The following is a 19,626-nucleotide window of genomic DNA, read 5'->3' as shown; positions in this document are numbered from 1 at the left end:
TTGAGCCGGGGCCGTCCTGCCACAAAGAACGCTATAGAGTTGGGATTACGTCTGAGCACCACAGGTATTACAGGATCTGACGTGATTAAAATGCCCTGCTTGATAGAAGGTCTTTAATGTTGGTGTGGTTAACTATCCTTTGTGTGTGTGTGTGTGTGTGTGTGTGTGTGTGTGTGTGTGTGTGTGTGTGTGTGTGTGTGTGATGCGCGATGCTCGCACAACACACACGGGCCGCAGGTCAGTAAGTGGCCGTCAACATCTTTGTACGGTACGAGATACTCTCTCTCTCTCTCTCTCACACACACACACACACACACACACACACACACACACACACACACACACACACACACACACACACACACACACCAGGTATCGAGAATAGTGTTTTGTAATATTGGAAAGCCAGCATACATCAACGCTTACACTATTTTGCGCCACCATCCGTGCTGTGAGTGCAATGGTGTGCATTACAAATAATTTTTTTTCTTTGTTACAGGGTAAAACAGCAAGTGTTCTTGTCGTAGAGGAAGAGCGGCGAGCACTTGGGCAACCGTAAGGATGCTGGAACCCAGCAGCTCCGAGGAGGAATCTGAGGGTGAGGTGCAGGAGGAGCCCGTGACCCCTGGACGTGGGCTGCCCCCCCGTGCTGCTGCAGCGCCACCTTCCACCTCCCATGGCCATCATGCCACCGATGGCGCACCCAACCCTCCCCATCCTTCCCTCCAGGTGCCCCCTGCCACCGCAACCCTACCCAGGTATGAACACACTATTTGCCACTTAGCCTTAAGGCTCCCGGGGCCACAATATCCAGGTACAAACCCCCCTACTTAACACGTACTATAGATCGCCTTAATGTTCCCAGCGCTACAGCATCCCTAACCAGGTACAAACACACTGCTTGTAGCCAAGATGCAACGTATGTGAAGTTTTTTTTTTTTTTCCTGTTGTTTATGGTTGGATTTAAAGGATATTTGAAGGTTATTGGCGCTCTGAAAAAAAAAAAAAAAAAAAAGCATATAAAATACATTTTAACCAAAGCTTAAAAAAAGTAATCGATACAGAGGGGCCAAACAGACCCAATCTTCGTTCCGTACCGCAAGAGTTATTGTCTAATATTGGGTGACATGCCTTAGGTTTCGCGATTTAAGCTGACGGTCGCTAATGTTAACACCTTCAGTACCAGACGTGTTCTCTTCCAGTATTCCTGCAGTTCATTTTGGGAAGAACCTCGCGTTGAAGGGTGTAAAGCTTTATCTGACCTCTCCAGTTTGAAAAGTCTCGAGCTGAAGAAAATCGTGTGAAGGTAGCAAGAATAACACACACACAAAATAAATAATAATAATAAAACCGTTTTGTGGGAATAGAGGTTGAAGAAAATCACGTCCTCGGGCTGAAGGTGTTTTATTTTTTTTCCCATGTATATTCATCGGCTTGTATGATTATTAACACCTCAGCTGCAGGGGGTTATTCATTTTCACAAGTACTATCCCCGAACGATTTTATTCAGCTGTGGGTCATACTTTCCGAAATGCCGGGGTAACGTAAACATCCACCGTTGCCCTATTTAACGCCCGGGTACCCTCCAATGCTGAATTACAGTAGATACGAAAGAATACATCGCCATCCCGTTGAAGCGATTACCCTTATCAGTCATATCTCAGCATAATATTATCACGGGGAGGTCAGAGATAAGAAAAAAAAAAGATAATGATGTGAAAGAGCCGAATGTGGAATGTGATCGACGTAATCTAAAAGTGAATTTGGGGACGACTCTTTTGTGGGATTTAAATTTCGCCTTCAATTTCGGAGTCCGTTATGTGGGAGATGTGAAAGCTTCTAGACCGGTTGGGAATGATTGGATACATATGAGAGAGAGAGAGAGAGAGAGAGAGGATGAAGCAGTGTGTAGGCAGTGGTATGTATTGAAGATGGAATGACTGTAGTTGTGTTATGTTACGAGCGTATTAAAGTAGGAGTGAGTGTGAGAGGATGGCTGGGAGGAGAGGCAGCCAGTAAACGCGAAGTTAATGTGAATCACCTGATACTGTAGTCGTCCTGGCGGTGGATTTATAGGCTGTACTGCATATATAGGATTAGGATTCGTGGATTTCTTTTTCTGCCGCCATCCTGGGAATCTGAGAGCTTTGTTAATGAAACGGAGAACGCGAGGGTACCAACAACCCGCATTTTTTTTTTTATAACTTTAGAAGCATGTATTGTTGACTAAGCTTGTGCACCCTTGCTGTATCGTTGCTGACAAAGTGTGGGATATTTCAGTATTTTCATGAAGGGAAGAAATTATCAAAGACTGGCGACCTGTAAGCAACTCTTGTCAGGAAAACTCAAATCAGAGCCACATTGAAGAATCGTTTGCCATATTGTCAAAACCTAAAATAAAATGTGAAGTATGTAATCTGCAAGGATGTTCATGTAGGAAGAGGAAAGTGTTTGAGAGTATGCTGGCCTACTGTCTGTGTTGCTGAAACATTGGAAGAAGGTCAGCAAGGAGAGAGAATCAGGAGCTAAGACTGTTAGCTAGGTTCACGAGAGTTTAAGCTTTGTCTGTCACTGGCAAACCATTTACCTCGGGAGTACTGCCCTGTTCGACTGGTGCTACCTCCCTAATATAGATCAAATCCTACAGTAAGTGTGCCATAATTGATCACCAAATTCCAGTAGCTTTTGATATACTATTGTGCACTCAGTGTTAATAATTCAGCCATTAGTAATACGGTGTGTTTTAGTCAGATGTGCTCTGTTTGCTTGAAGGACGTTCAAAGAATATAGTTTCGCCTATTAACCCTCACACCCTTCAACGTGTCTCATCGGTCGTCTCCCGTGCTTGAATGGTTGAAATGAGATTGCTCATTAATTGGCTTCAGGTAGGCAGGAGTGAGGTAAATTATGCACGTGTAAGGCAGGTGCGATATTGGCCAGGTGGTTGTTTGGGGCTAATTAACGAGACACGCGAGAGGCCTATGTAGATCAGGTTGTGTGTGTGTGTGTGTGTGTGTGTGTGTGTGTGTGTGTGTGTGTGTGTGCATCGTTCTGTGGCATGTAGTATCTGTTCCAGTGTAGCGACCTAATTAATTTAACAAAGATGATGTGACATTGATGGAGGCGTTTGTGTGTGTGTGTGTGTGTGTGTGTGTGTGTGTGTGTGTGTGTGTGTGTGTGTGTGTGTGTGTGCGCTAGGAGGTACTCGGGTAGATGGATGGATTGATGGACAGATGCTTATGTTGGCAGATTAATTACTTAGCAGGGTAAGATTCCTGATTGGTATGATAGAGTAATAGGGAGGAATTATGAGAGAGAGAGAGAATTTTAAAGTCGGAAGGAGGGCACCGGAGGGATAACAATGGCAAATTTAGTGGGGGAACTTTGTTAACTTTGCCTGTTAATGAAGCTCTTCATTCCAAGCGTGCCCTCTCCGACTTCTCTCCCTCCTTCCTTAGGCAGTTTCCCCCCCTTAATACTTCTTCCTCCCTCATTCCTTTCGTCTCTTCCCCCTCCTCCTTACTTCTCTCCTCCCTTCCTTATTCCTTGTAATCTTTCCTTCCCCTCATGTGTTCATTCTTAGGCAATTTTCATCCTAAATACTTCTTCCTCCCTTATTATTTTCCTCTCTTTCTCATTCCTTGTAGTCTTTCCCTCCCTCTCTTTCTCCCTCAGTCTCTCCCTCCCTCTCTTTCTCCCTCAGTCTCTCCCTCCCTCTCTTTCTTCCTGAGTCTCTCCCTCCATTTCTCGTCCCCGTTCTTAATCCTCTCTTTATTCTCATCTTCCCTCCTCTCTCACTCCCTTCCTTCCTCAGGCCAATCGCTTCCTTAATCCTTTGTTCACTCACTTCTTCCTCTCAGTCCTTCCTTCATCTCTCTCTTTCTCCTTCTTCAATCCTTCTTCCCTCTGTCCTTCCTTCCTCACTCTCCATCAGTTCTTCCTTCCTTCTGATTCCTGTCATAAGCCTTTTTCTATTCTCTCCCATCTTCCTTTACATATTCTTGCTTTCTAATTCGGTTCCGGAATCATTCACCTTCCACTTTTCTCTATCATTAATCCTTCTCTCCTTCCTTTTTCAGTTCTTTCCTCCCTCTCTCTTTCTTTCCTCCCTCCACCCACATTTCGTTCCTTTATCCTTCTTTCTCTCTCTCATTCCCTTTTATAGCCCTTCCCTCCCTCAGTCCACCCCTTCCTGTCTCATTCCTCATCTTTCGGTCCTTCGATCCCATTTCTCATTTCCATTCTTAAACCTCCCTTTATTGTCATCTTCCTTTCTTTGGGTAATTTCTGCCGTCTCGCATTGCCTTCCTTCATCTTTCCCTCCATACATCTTTGTCTTCCTTCATCTTCCCCTTTCTCCTTTCCTCCCTTCGTATCCATTCCTCCTCATCCTACTTCCTCTCTCACTCCTTCAGTTCTTGTCTCCCTCTGTCTTCCCTTCGTTGCTCCTTTCCTCCCTCTCTCTCCTACTCTCCCTTAATTGTTCCCTCGCACTAATTCTTCTCATTTATTCTCCCCTCCTTCTCTTCCCCATTTTCACCCCTTCCATTACATCCATATTTCCTTCTCTTGACTCGTCCCCTCCCCTTCCCTTCCATTCCCTCTTGCATTCAGCTATATTGGTCTTTTGCGTCTCTCTCTCTCTCTCTCTCTCTCTCTCTCTCTCTCTCTCTCTCTCTCTCTCTCTCTCTCTCTCTCTCTCTCTCTCTCTCTCTCTCTCTCTCTCTCTCTCCCCTTTCTTTCGTGCATGCCTCCCAGCCTACTTTCTTCCCTTCTTCTCTCCCTTCCTTTACATTCCTCTTCCCCATCTCTCTCCTCCCCCTCCTCCCCTCGTCTTTCCCTTCCCTTCCCTTCCCTTCCCCTTCGCTTCCCTTCCCTTCCTTTCCCTTCCCTTCCCTTCCCGTCCTTTCCTTTCCCTTCCCTTCCTTTCCCTTCCCTTTGCTTCCCTTCCCTGCCCTTCCCTTCCTTTCCCTTCCCTTCTTTTCCCTTCCCTTCCCTTCCTTTCCCTTCCCTTCCCTTCCCTTCCCTTCCCTTCCCTTCCCTTCCCTTCCCTTCCTTTCCCTTCCTTTCCCTTCCTTTCCCTTCCCTTCCCTTCCCTTCCCTTCCCTTCCCTTCCCTTCCTTTCCCTTCCCTTCCTTTCCCTTCCCTTCCCTTCCTTTCCCTTCCCTTCCTTTCCCTTCCCTTCCTTTCCCTTCCCTTCCCTTCCCTTCCCTTCCTTTCCCTTCCCTTCTCTTTTCCGTCAGTCTCTTCTCTTCCCTTCTCCTTCCTCCGTTTCTGCATTCCTCCCAGCATGCCTTTGTATTCCTCCCCTCCCCCCAAATGACCTGTTGCTGTGACCTTTGACCTTCCCTCGAGGCCTCACACTGGGGGACTGCGTTTCTCTCTCTCTCTCTCTCTCTCTCTCTCTCTCTCAAAATCGTCTGGAGTTAGCTAGGGATGGATTACGAGAGTTCTCCCTACCATGAGTGGGTTTATAGCGTCGGTATTAACACTGTCAGCCTCCTACTTTGACCCAGATGAAGAAAATCGTCTGGGTGGAGTAAAATAATAGAGTTTCCCCGTAAAATGCAAGAGTTACCCCCACCATGAGAAGGTTAATGACTCGCCCCTGTCGTGTTTAATTACTCACTCTTAATTCCCTGTATCCTATCTTCCAGCATCATTAGTCATTGCTCTCTCTCTCTCTCTCTCTCTCTCTCTCTCTCTCTCTCACTTGCTTTAATTCATCGTCTCCCTCTCCCCTCTCCCTCGTTCTTGCTCTTGCTTCCTTTCGCTTTCTCTCCCCTTCTCCCTCATTGCTCCTCTCTCTCTCTCTCTCTCTCTCTCTCTCTCTCTCTCTCTCTCTCTCTCTCTCTCTCTCTCTCTCTCACTTTAATCCCTCTCCGTCTCTTCGTTTTATTTCTTATCTTTTCCTTACTCTTTTTTCCTCGATATTTGTTTAATTTCTCACTCTTTTTCTCTGACTAGTCTTCGTTTTTATTAATTTTCTCCTTTTTATTATTTTTCTTGTTTTCTTTCCTTCGTTTTCTTTCTTCTTCTTATCCGATCCTCATTCTTGCTTTGTTTTTCCAGCTAGCGTGAGAGAGAGAGAGAGAGAGAGAGAGAGAGAGAGAGAGAAAGAAAGAGAAGGGGGGGAGGGAGGAAATTGTGAAAAAATCCCTAGACGAGTTTTTCAATTTTCCCCCATCTCCCCCCTTCCCCCTCCCCCTCCCCCCGCGGTGTATAATGGGAGGCCTGTGTCGTGCCATTAGCGAGGGGGGAGGGGAGGGAGGGAGGGGGGAGAAGAGAGGGGAGGGGGACAGCTTTGAAAGGCATTATCTTCATTAATTGACTACTTTACTGTGATAGCTGGCGGTAATAACGAAATGATAATGCACCGAAAATTTCAGAGCTTCTGCGTTATCGAATTTATTTATATATTGTTATGGGGTCAGTTTTTATTGTTATTATTACTGTGGTTGTTGCATTTCTTATTAATATTTGATGGGTAGTTGATTTTACTAATGAAAACTTTATCTAGATTTCGCTCTCGCTTTTGTATAGTTACTTAGAATTATCAGTAAATAAATAAGTAAATAAATGCATCTCCTACATTCTCATCAACATTATAACAACCGATTATTTTAGTAACTCGACTGTCTTTTAGTCTTTAGAAGAGTATTAGATTTTAAGAATGTAAATGAAAAAAAACAAATGGGTTAGCATTATTAATATATTTTTATTCGCTCACTGAAGGAGTGTATTAAACCTGAATAACATAAAAAGTTCAGTGGATTTGGATAAGCTTCTTCTGTTGTGTATATGTTCTTTGGTGTATCCTGTTTATGTTTTAGCCAGTTTATATTCTCTTCGTCTTGTGTTCGTCCAGTTTATTGTCATATTTCTTGGTGTCTTTTTTCTCATCCCATTCCGTTGCCCTTGTAAATAAATTCCTGTTTTAATTTCACCTGTAACCCAATTTATTCTGACCGCCTAAACCTTCCCATAAGCATTACCCTTATCAACAGTTAACCAATAATCCATGCTAATAATCCACCTAGTATTATTATAGCCACCTGCTGTAATTATTTTAGTTACCCCAGTAATGTTTTCTTTAAATTTTTTTCCCAGTGTAGCCTAACTTTTATCGCCAAAGAGTACAGGTAGCGTTTTCTTAATTAACAATATTTTCCAGGTAATGTGCTATAAAGTAGCGGTTTTCCGTAGTACACTTAGAAATTTTTACACTTAACATATTTTACACATTTAACACATATTTACATCTGTTTTACGTATTTTTACATCTGCCAGTTTTTCAGTACAACTCTTACCTGTAAATTTGTAGCCATTTTTTCAGGTAATTTGCTAATGACTAGTTTTTCCCCGTAATTATTCGCTTATTTTTTTTTTTTTTCTATTATCAGGCGAGGCAGCATTAGACCCACCCCAGGACTTGACACTAGGTTTGTTGTTGTTGTTGTCTGTTGTTGTTGTGTTTTTGTTGTGCTCTGCTTGGTGTTTCCTTCTCCTCCTCACTTTTCCTCCCCCCCCCTCCCCCCCGTCTCAGCAGAAGTAGATGGTTGCTGGAAGTCTAGAGGTATTTGTTGTTGTTGTTGTTGTAGGTAACATCTGTGTTGTAGTCACCTTTTAGATCCGATGACGTTTATTGCACTGTGTTCTTCTTCACGGTTATATTCAGTTCAGGAAAGACCTCTCGTGTAGGAGGGATTAATGATGAGTAAATTTAATCCTTCTTGCAGTTCAGAAATCCCCCCTGAGCTGAATAAAATCATCTGTAAATAGCAAGAATAAATAGACCATACGTTATCGGACAGACCATCTGGGCATGTGCTCACCTCACCTCACCTTACCCTGGCTGCTGGCACCTACATGTCACCTCACTCTGGCTGTTAGCACCATCATCTCACTTCACCCTGTTTGTTGGCACCATCACCACCTCACCCTGCCAATTTGCACCATCGTCACCTCACCCTGTCTATCGGCTTCATCACTTTCACTACTGTTGCTGCCACCCAAGGTTCACCGTACCAGCTGCTGTAACTACCACATCTTGTTCTGTCACTGTTACAGCTTCTAATATTGTTGTTTTTGCAGCTACGACTATTCTACCATGATACGTATCGCTACAACATGTCACTGACTTAGTTACTAATAAACTACGATTTTTTCTACTGCAATCACTGCTGCTACTGCTTCTACTATACGGTGTTATGAAATGAAGAACCTGAACTGAACTTTTCACCATCACTGCTCCTACCATCACTCACAGTATTATAGCAAATTCAGTACCACAGCTATAACTGCCAGTACTGCCGTAATCCTTGCCACCGCTACCCTCACTCGTTTCATAGCAAAGAAAGTTAAATTATCGTCTCATAGCCAACACTACGATTCACACACGACTGCCTCTGTTATACATCGCCTCTCGTCACAGTTACTGCCTCTTTCGCCACCATACCTTCATCTCCACTATCAAACAGTATCACCGTATGTCTCACCGTACTGTTTAACATCACAGTTATTACTACTACTGCCACATCCCTTTGCGTCCCAAGCATACCTATCACAATAATAATAGCTTCTTTGCTGGTAAAATTAGCTGCCATTGCTAACCATTCCCACCCACATACCTACCACCACTTTCTTTTTTACAGGTACCAGTATCTCATTAGGCCATACAGCACCACCATTATAACTACCACCGACCTCTTTACCCTCACCTATTTCTCCCATTACTATGCTACATCCATCACGTATATTATATCCAAATGACAGTTATCCTCACTTACACTCTGCCGTAATAACAACCCCCTGAACCATTACTCATATCACTTGTAAATCCTACCATCCATATCTGTTCTGTTACCAGGATCATACGTAACATGCTGTACATATTACTGAAACTGTTATCTAGGTTTACTTTCATTTTCGTAGTTATATCATATAGAGTAATAGCTCAGGAAACCTTAATATTTCATTTTTCACATCTAGCACATATGGAGACGAACTGCCGGTCACCGTTATAACTACAATCATCGCTGTAATACTAAACTAGGCACCACATTCACTCATAAATTTGCTCGCTACTCCTCGTATATAGATTTTTATGTGAGGAAGAATTGGAGACATAGGAAATTACTGCAATATCCGTTCCTTCTTCTTCCTAAAAAAGAAAGAAAACTCTATATGTCTATCTATCTATTGCCAGACGCCATAATCCCGTAAGGGGTGGCCATTTGACTTTGAGTTATTTGTTTTACGGGGAGGGCCACTAACCCTCCACCAACCCACTTGTTGACACATAGGGAGCACGTATGGTTTGGTTATATGGTTACCACCCAGCGTTGTAAATGGTTTCTTGGCTTACAGGAAACCATTTGGTTTGTCACCGAATGTAAAGCCACCTGTAAAGAAAAGAAAAGCAGTAAGAAGTGACGGGAAAGATGGGAGAAATAGGAAGAGAGGAGGACAGGCACAGAAAAAGAATGATAAGGCTAAGGAAGAAGTAGGGAGCACTACATCAAGTGAGTGGATGGTGGACAGAAAAGTAGAAAGAGAGAGAGAGAGATCATGACAAGTTTCCACGTAACTAACAAACAAACAAACAAAAAAAAAAAGAGGAAAAGTAAATAAAGAAACTCATGACAATTTCCCTCTCTTCGCTAACATTAATTTTTTTACATAACGTGGAAAAATTGAACAGTGGCCTTGTCTTTCCTGCAATAGTAGATCCAAAGTTACGAGGGACGTGCCTGAACAAATCCTTACCATCGTTCTACTTCCTTTGCCTTCATCCTCACATATCTCTTTATCCCTTAGATTTGTTTTCACTTTCTCGTCATTTTTTTCCCGCATTTCTTCCAGTCCTCTTTACTGGATGTCTTCACGGGTGACATTTCTTTTCCTCTCTCTCTCTCTCTCTCTCTCTCTCTCTCTCTCTCTCTCTCTCTCTCTCTCTCTCTCTCTTTCTCTCTCTCTGTAAACCCCCCTTTCCCCATCCCGCCCCCCACACCTAAACCCTCTTCTCTTCTCCTCCTCCTCCTCATCCTCATCCTCTTTTTCGCCATCTTCATCTCCATCCACTTATCCTCCCTCCGCTCTCACACCACCACCCCTCCTTCATTCCCCCACTCCCCACCCCTCTCCCCCACCACTCCCCCCCCCGCCCCCGCCTGCCGTAAAACAAGGTGAAAAATCTGACAAACAAACAAGCAACCATCTGTTCTGCCTCACTTTCAAAAAATACACCAGAAAAAACACGGAACAGATGCAAGTGATTCATGTGTGTCTGTATGTGTGTTTGTGTGGGGGTATGTGTGTCTGTGTGGAGGTGGGCGGCTTTGTGTCCCTGTGTGTGTGTGTGTGTGTGTGTGTGTGTGTGTGTGTGTACAAGCTCATATAAGTACACATATATACCAACCCAGTGTTACCACGTCACAGTGTTCCCATGTGTATGTACGTGCATATTCAAGAGCTTGCTTACACCCACCTGTCGCCACACACACACACACACACACACACACACACACACACACACACACACACACACACACACACCGCTGGTATAGTCGTGCAGAGACAGAAAGAGATTGACACTACCACACCATCATAACTTTACTTCCATTATCGCTTGTATCCCTACCACATATTTCCTGCTTTCCTCACTGCTATGCGCTGAGTTTTCATTTCACAGGATGATTGCGCGTAACTTAACCCTCACAGACTAACTTAACCATACCTAACCTAATCTAATCCACTGTCGTATCCTATCCTACCATATCCTGTCCTAACCTGACCTAACCAAACCAACCAACCTGACCCAACCCTCACAATCAAACCTAACCATACTACAGACAGAACCTAACCTAGACCATCCTGAATATGAGAAAATGGCAAAATTAACCACATTTAGGATAATTGTGTCACTGAAATCCCTTTCCTCACTTCCACCCCTGCAGGCATTATCAGTGATCAATAATTCAATGCCCGCAACACCGCTGGTATCATTTAAAGGGACATATCTCACAATTAAATGCCCTGCTATTTAAAGGGATTAGCAGGTGAATCCATTTGGCCTTTATTGTTGATTGCTATTATTGGAAACTGATTTTTGTGATGATTTGGTTATGCCTCACTGTTGTTGATTACGAATATTGAATGAGATATTTAATATTGGTTGAAGCTTAAGTTGGGTAATGTTGGCCTTATTATTATTATTATTATTATTATTATTATTATTATTATGCGAAAAAGAAAACCTGTGACAACGTTAAAAAAATGTTCCTTCCAAATAAAAGAAAAGATTTGTCGAATGCTGTTCCTAACGAATATTGAACGTTATTAATGGTTTAGTAATATTTTTCATGAATATTGCAAGGTGATATTAATATTGGCCCAGTAATATTGCTAACTACGAATATTGCAAATTGATATTAATGTTGGGTTTATTAATAGTGGCGTGGAGGACAGGCTGAGCCCCACACACCTGTTATCCCCACCCCTACCCCAGTGCTGTTGTTCTCTGTGTTCTCTGTTGTTCTCTGTTCTGTCTGCCTTGTTCTTTGTGTCGTGTTCTCCTGGATGAGTACTTTCTTTACTGTTTGTGCTTCATTTGGGTGGTACTGCATTCTGTCTGATTTCTGTGTTCTTTCCCCAGCTGGTTATTTATCCTCTCTTCTCACCCTCATTGTTGTTCTGTCTCCTGAAGGTTCTCTGTTCTCTCCCGGACTGGTTCTGTGTTCTCTCCCAGGTTTGTTCTCTTCTGTGTTCTGTCCTGTGTTCTCTCCCAGGCAGGTTCTCTTCTGTTTTCTCTCCTAGGCTGGTTCTCTACTGTTCTCTCCCAGGCTGGTTCTCCTGTGTTCTCTCCCCGTCTGGCTCTTTGCATTGTTTTCTCCCAGTCTGGCTATTCACCGAGTTCTCTCCTTGGCTGGTTCTCTGCTGTTCTCTGCCCACTACTTTTTGCTCTGCTAGACTTGTTTTCCCGTCTGTATTCTCTAAAGTTGCGTGTGTACTCTGTTTTCTAAATCTGGTTTCTGTGTTCTGCCCCATGCTGATTGTGTGTGCGTGCGTGTGTGTGTGTGTGTGTGTGTGTGTGTGTGTGTGTGTGTGTGTGTGTGTGTGTGTGTGTGTGTGTGTTTTGGTGTCACAGTATCCTATCTTTCACCATCATCAGCAGTGTGTATACCTTGTGATACTAGTGTCATTGTTTCTTACACACAAGGTCCTTCATATTTCTTCTGTCTCTCTCAGGCTGCTTTTACGTGTGTTCTCAGTAAGACTGGTCCTGTTCTGTGTTCTCTAAAGCTTGTTCTCTACTCTATTCCTGATTTTTCTACGCTCTTCCATCCCATACCGGTAGTGTCGTTTGTGTTGTGTGCGAGTGTAATTATTTCTCCCTCTTGTTGATGGTTTGTGTGAGTCTGCTTTTTGCTCTTGAGGTGTGGCCTAGCTTTGATCACCACTACAAGCAGTGTGTGTCGCTTGTGTTAGTAGTGATGATGACATTAAACTGTTGTCTTTTGTATACACAGCCTGCTCATGTACCCACTCCAATCCCCCAGCTCGCTCGCTCTGTCGCTTCTCTCTACACTGTTCTGTCAGAGTTTTTTTTGCAGTTTTATCTCAAGCTAATTCTCTTCTTTTTTTCTCGAGTGTGGTTCTGTGCTATGTTCTGCCCCGTGCAGGTTGTGTTCTGTGTTCTTTCTCAGTGTCGTCAATGTTCCCCACTGGATGATGCTGTGTGTGCTTGCTGTGCACCTCCACCGACCCCAGTGTGTGTGTAGCTTGTGTGTTATAGATTTTCACCATAACTTGGCACATATTTGCGTCGTCTTGCAGCTTATTTCACGTAGCCCATTGGCAGAGAATAAGAGTGCTACGGTTCAGTATCTAAAGCGCTTCTCCGCGACTAGCATCATATTCTTGTGTTAATCTCTTGCCACAACTCCACTCTTGATAAAGATGACTGTTCTAGGCCAAGTGTATAGTAATGGTGGTGTTGAATATACACACGGTTTTCTTGTCTATGAACCATGTAAAACGCTGCCCATCCACCTCACCGGACAATTACTCCTGTGTTGCGGGGGCGGTTCATTTAGTGTTATCAGTGTTTGTCCTGCATCATATATCCATTTCCTACTCCCATTGCTACACCCACGCCCACACCAGCACACCGAGCCGTCCCTGCAACACAAGGTACCCCCAGTTGAGTTTTCAGTGGAGCGCTATGGACGGACTACCCTGCCATCGTGCACCCTCACCCTTTCACAGGTTTAGATCAATTGTTTATCCCTACAAAACAAGGACGTCATTTTTATTGTTGCTGCCTCCAGACGATTTTATTCAGCTTGGGAGAGTTGACGAATGCTGTATCCTTCCCCTGCTGTTTAGAAAAGCCTTAAGCTGAATGAAATCGTCTGGAGAGAGTAAGAATAGGATGCAGAAGGCGTTATTGTAGTGAAGAGATGGTGTTCATATTTATGTATATAGAATAGAAATTTTTGTCGTATGTTTGCGGACTCTTGTAAATAATTGTCAGGTTTGGTGAATGCCCTGTTTGAATATTTATTAAGAAATGATGATGATGATGATTATACTGTATTATAGGCGAAGTCTGCTTTAATCTTTTCTTCCTTTTCTGTCATTTTCCTATTTTTTCATAACTTCCATTTTTCGTGTTTCATTAACACTACCATCTCTCTCTCTCTCTCTCTCTCTCTCTCTCTCTCTCTCTCTCTCTCTCTCTCTCTCTCTCTCTCTCTCTCTCTCTCTGCTGTTATCGTCACTGCTGACAAACAAATTACCAAACCATTTAACTTGTCAGTATTTTTTTGTTGGCCTTAGTTTCTCATTTTTCTTTACCTGTAATTTTCTCTCATTTTTTCTATGTCTTCCTTGTTAGTATATTTTCTTCCTCGTATATCCTTCAGTTTGCCCTCATACTGCACTTTATTTACCATAGTCCTTCGTTTGCGTCATTCTTTATACTTTTTTTTTTATTTCTGTTCTGTCGCCTTTACGTATTTTTCTTTTATTTTCTCGTCTTTATTTTTTTTAGCATGATACAGTTCCTTCCTTTGTATCCCTTTTCCTTCATGCTGCATTTTCTATTATTCTTCGTTCTCCTCTTCTTTATTCCAGCTTTCCTTTTTCTATATCTCTTTCTCTTTGTCACACACGGATCGTATTGAAAGATCTCCATTTTCGTTTCAATATCGTCCTTTGCTTCTTTCCAGCGTTTCTTCCCTGTCTCCTCTGTTTTCCCCCATCGCGTTCTTTTCATTCCCTCGTCAGTTTTTTTTTTTTTTTTTTTTTTTTTTTTTGACAACCCTTCATCCCGGCTTTTTTGTGTCTGCTTCGCCTTTCTTCTTCTTTTTTTATATATATATCCCTTGTCTTCGCTTTCCCCTCGTACTTCTTGTTTTCGTGTTATGTCAACTTGATCCCCCTTCTCTCTCTCTCTCTCTCTCTCTCTCTCTCTCTCTCTCTCTCTCTCTCTCTCTCATGCATCGTTGTACTACTTTCTCTCCATGTCGTCTACACTTTCCATGCTCTTTCCTCACAATCTCTCCATTTTTCGTTCCATCTTCCTTGATCCTCCCTCACAGTCCCCCCATATGTCTCTCCATCTTTCTTAATCTTCCCTCGCAGTCTCTCCATCAGTCTCCATCTTTCTTGATCCTCCTCACAGTCTCTACATCTCTCTCCATCGTCCTTGATTTTTCCTCAGACTGTCCGTGTTTTTCTCAGCCTTTCTTGATCTGTCTTTCCACTTTTCATGATCTTTCACTATCTCTCCACCTCTTTCTCTGTCTCTCCACTTTTCTCTCTCATCCCTCACAATCTCGCTTCACCTTTTTACCGTTTCTCTCTCTACCTTTCATTTCCCTTCCTCCACTGTTTTCTCTCCACTTCCCTCCTGACTTTTCTTTCTCTCCACATCTCTCCCCACCCTTCTGTCTCTCCACTGTCTCTCTCCGTCTCTTTCTCTCCCTCCCTCACCTCCCTCTTTCGCTTTCCACCCACCCAAAAGACTGCAAAAGCTGGGCCCAAGTTTTTGCGCCAAAGTTTTGCAAGTTGGTCTGTCTGTTGATGAGATTTTGGCCCCTCCTGACAGATCACTAATTGGCCTGTTCCAATCCACGGACAGACAGGCATTTGATGGGGGGGGGGAGAGAGAGAGAGAGAAATGGACATAGGAAACAAGTAATGACATGGAGGAGAGAAAGAAGTAGGAAATAAATAAGGAGGCGAGAAGCAAAGGGAGGAGAAATAAGGAGAGAAAGGAACGAGAGAGAAAGAAACAGGAGAGAAATAGAGAGAGAGAAAGAAACTGGAGGGATATAAGGAGGCAAAGAAACGGGAGAGAAATATTGGCGTGGAAGGAGAGAAATAAACGAGAGAGAAATAATTCTTGGAGGAAAGAAAGAAACAGGGGAGAAGTAATTGCTCGGAGGAGAGAGGAAAAAAAATATCGAAGGAAAAATGCATGGGATTTATTGTTCAGGTCGATTGGAAGGCATTTTAATCTGATGGAGAGAAAGGTGGCCGAGAGAAAAGTTGACAGGGGAGCAGATGGACAGAGGGAGCGATGTCGTGGCGAGAGTGGAGATTTTTGGCGGGAACAATGGGTAGCTGGAAAAAAGTGTGTTATTTGACGTGTGTGTGTGTGTGTGTGTGTGTGTATGTGTGTGTGTGTGTGTGTGTGTGTGGTTATTGAGAGCAGGAAGTTTTGTTGTAGGGCGAAAGGGCAAAGAAATTTTTGTTCGGTGAATAATGGAATTAAAAAAAAAAAGGTAAGGTATTTCTTTGCATACTTATAGACAGTAAGAAATTTTGTTGAAGTGAAGAGCAAGGGAAAATAAACATTTAGATGCTTTATTTATGGCATTACTAACTTCTCTCTTTTTTTTTTTTCTTCCCCTCGACGGCCATCCACTTGTCCACCTGCCTCGCCATCCGTGACCTACCTTCACCTGTGCTGCCGTGACTTGCCTTCACCTGTGTTGCTGTGACCTGTGCTGCCGTGACCTGACTCGCCGTGCCCCGTGTGCCTCGTGAAGGAGTGGGTCCCCTGCTAGCACCCTGAGCGTCGACACCCTCAGCGTGGGAGGTCAATCCCGCGCTAACTCCCTGCCCCGGCCAACCTCTCCTTCACCATCCGTTATCAGTGACAAGACCATGACCCAGGAAGACCCTGCTGTGAGTACAATGCCCCTTCTATAACCAATTCACATTTTCCTTCTGCTTCTATCACTTCCCTTCTACTTTCTATATTACGTCTTTCATTTTCTGTCTTTCCAGCCACGTTTTATATACAGTATGTTTGTACCAAGCTGGGGACGCCTTTACGCAGCTGATTTTTTTTTTTTTTTTAATTAACGAGACTATTAGAAAAGGACGTCCCAGGGCTGAAGGGCTTAACAGGATACTTGTAGATACACTATATTCCTACGGTGTTCAGATGGATAAGATTTCCAGAGTTATATTAAGACTGCAGTGCATCGAGGAAAACAGGTAAAGTGAGGTCAAAACACGCATCATCCTATTTCATATCCCAGGGCAGCTAAGTACGGGACCTTCTGTGCACTGATCGTCGTCATTTTAGCTAAATATGGTACCATCTGTGCACTTAGCCCCGTCACATTAGCTCAGTACGGTACCATCTGTGCACTTATCCCCGTCACATTAGCTAAAATACGGATTTTCTGTGCACTTATCCTCGTCACAATAGTTCAATGCGGTACCATCTGTGCAGGGACCTTCGTCACACTAGCTAAATACCGTATCATCTGTGCACTTATATTCGTCACACTAGGTAAATACGGTACCATCTGTGCACTTCGTCACACTAGGTAAATAGGGTACCATCTGTGCACTTCGTCACACTAGATGAATATAGTGCCATCTGTACACTTCTTCGTCACACGAGCTAAATGCTGTAGGCTGCCTTTATGTGCACTTAACCTCGTCACACTGAGCTCATACTCTGACATATTCCGACACAGACTATTCGTGTAGGTCGGGGTAAAGGCTGGGAAAAATAACACCCCTTTTTAAAGGTTCACATACTTGGCATAACGTTTCTCGCTCTCACCTGCATCATGTCTACCTTTGAGAAACTAATTGGCTTAATAAGAGCAGGTGTTATTATTTAGGCTTTTACCCTCACCTACACGATCCTTACGTGTGTGTCTGGGTATGGATCGTATTTTAGGTGACACGAGGCTTCGTATCACCTCTCCGTTGGTGGTTTATTTTTCATATTACACCCTCACATTCTCTAGTCTTATGCATAGCTGTTATTATCATCTAAGTTTGTATCATTAATACACGACAGGGTAAGTAGGTATAATGTGCAGAATGAATTGCTAAGGAGGAGGTGTTGCTACTTCTGATTCCAACCTCTTAGTTCTACAAGTTACATAGAACTAGTGTAATGAAGAACCCGGAAGATACTGAACGTAGGGTCGGAGTGTTTTCTTGTGTGCTTAGGAGGAAGTGTAAGACCTCTTCCTTGTAGGTCATTTTGCTTTTTAAGGCTTATTATTCCGTTGCTTGCTATATTTGTCTATCAGTCTCTGTCTGTCTAAAATCACTGCATAAATCACTCACAACAGTATAATATCGTAGTTGATACAGAAGTAAATTGGGAAAGAAAAGGTTAAGGAGATTCGTTAACAGGTGAGAGTACTGCCCTAGTCCTGGGAGTTACCTGAAAGACCACGTAAGATAATGAGAGACCCCGTAAGATAATAAACTTAGGTCTTGCATTGTGCCCTTGTGCCGTTGTCAGCATCTAGTGTCTTGAGTCTCTCCTTAACAGCAGCAACAGTATCTCAACAGACGACAACAGCTGGAACTAAGGCCCAACTTTGCGTCATGGGCCATACTCCAGCAAATGGCCCGCGATGCTCTGTTAAACTGTTGTAGTGTGTAGGGGAGAACACATTAAGCTGCCGACGTAGTGTGTGTGTGTGTGTGTGTGTGTGTGTGAGAGAGAGAGAGAGAGAGAGAGAGAGAATTAAGAGGGACTGTGTGGTGGAATGGGGAGTCCGGGTGTGTGTGTGTATGTGTGTGTGTGTGTGTGTGTGTGTGTGTGTGTGAGAGAGAGAGAGAGAGAGAGAGAGAGAGAGAGAGAGAGAATTAAGAGGGACCGTGTGGTGGAATGGGGAGTCCGGGTGTGTGTGTGTGTGTGTGTGTGTGTGTGTGTGTGTGTGTGTGTGTGTGTGTGTGTGTGTGTTAGAGTGCCCGTGTTGGTAGCGTCGTTAGTGTAGTTGTTAGCAGTGTTTATTGGGTCTGCAGCAGTGATAGCAGGTGCTGTGAGAGGAGTACCAACAATATATGACACTCGTTGCAACAGTAGCAGAATTATTTTGCTTTACCATAACAACTGTAGCCATCATTGTAAGGGGTGTAGTGGGGGGGGGGGTGATACAGCTGCTTTAGTGGAGGGGGTGATAGTTTTTTTAATGGAGGAGGTGATGTGGCTCTTGTGAATTAATTTGGTCCACATTTTCTTTCTTTAGCTGTATATTTCAGAGCCTAGTAGTAGAAAAAGATAATGTTGTGTGTCTGCATTCTTTCCATGGCCTCTGATTATGACTATACGCCTTTTACTCTGACTTGGCCTAAACTTGCCATCTCTTCCATCTCTCTGTCTTGAATGCTGAGTTGTAATCATAGATCAGTAATGGAATGTGATGCTAGTCACGAAGAAGGGCCGTGGAAATGATGTAGAGCTGTAGCATTCTCTCTCTCTCTCTCTCTCTCTCTCTCTCTCTCTCTCTCTCTCTCTCTCTCTCTCTTTTTCACTGAGCCACGTAAAATAAGCAGCTAAAGGACGAAAATCTGAGTCAAGTTACGGTGAAAAAGGTATAGTTTCATATTCTTCCATTAAGCTATGTTACAACTCAGCATCCAAGATAGAGACACGGCAGCTTTAGGCCAAGTTAGAGTTTGAGAGAGAGAGAGAGAGTATTATTGGACCCTTCACCCCGAGGATGTCATTTATATATTTTTCGCTCCCACAAGACGATTTTACTCAGCTTAGGATAGCGTCTTAGTAATGAAGAGGCTAATCAAGTCTGTGGCCCGTATTCCGGTTTAGTAAGGAGGCTCCCTAACATCTTTTGCATAGCTATTTATCTTTGGATACGGCTGGTTAATATTCTTGTGTACGTTATTGATGCAGTGAATGACGATATTAGAAGGATTTATATAACACAGAAGAGTAAACTTAAAAAAAAATAATAAATCGCCTAGGAGATGGTGTTAGGTAGCCTTCTTAACCTACGAGAATAGGAGCCTAATTCTAACCCCTCCAGTTCATAAAGTCAGGAGAAAGATTTAGAATATAATAAGATATACGGTAGATACGCTATCGTGCTGGAGTGGTTAATGGTGTTTGCCGTTGTGATGGCGCTGTTAATGGATAGGGTCACTTTAATGGTGCAGTACTGATAGTGGTGATAATAGTGGTGGTGGTTGTGGTGGAGAGTGTGGTGCGTGGCGATGGTGGTGGAGAGTGTGGTGCGTGGCGGTGGTGGTGGAATGTGTGGTGTAATACTGATAGTGATGATAATGGTGGTGGTGGTGGTGGTGGAGTATGGTGCGTGGCGGTGGTGG

General features: G+C 43.5%; 1 protein-coding gene across 1 annotated transcript in view; it reads left to right on the top strand.

Annotated features, from left to right (window-relative positions):
* The first annotated feature begins 503 nt into the window (after positions 1 to 503).
* LOC145415682 (calcium-dependent secretion activator-like) overlaps positions 504 to 19,626 on the top strand; it is a 603,137-nt gene continuing 584,014 nt past the window's right edge. The window contains exons 1-3 of the mRNA XM_080284897.1: positions 504 to 758; positions 7,404 to 7,442; positions 16,062 to 16,200. Coding sequence (XP_080141023.1) covers positions 562 to 758; positions 7,404 to 7,442; positions 16,062 to 16,200 — 375 coding nt within the window. The 5' untranslated portion in view covers positions 504 to 561. The remainder of the gene's footprint in view (positions 759 to 7,403; positions 7,443 to 16,061; positions 16,201 to 19,626) is intronic.

This window comes from Coenobita brevimanus, chromosome 103 (genome assembly GCF_032717465.1).
Source record: "Coenobita brevimanus isolate Jiangsu-jjx chromosome 103, ASM3271746v2, whole genome shotgun sequence".
In the NCBI taxonomy this organism is placed as follows: domain Eukaryota; kingdom Metazoa; phylum Arthropoda; class Malacostraca; order Decapoda; family Coenobitidae; genus Coenobita; species Coenobita brevimanus.
Note: the sequence above shows the minus strand (reverse complement) of the source record. Positions and strands in the feature narration are given on the sequence as shown.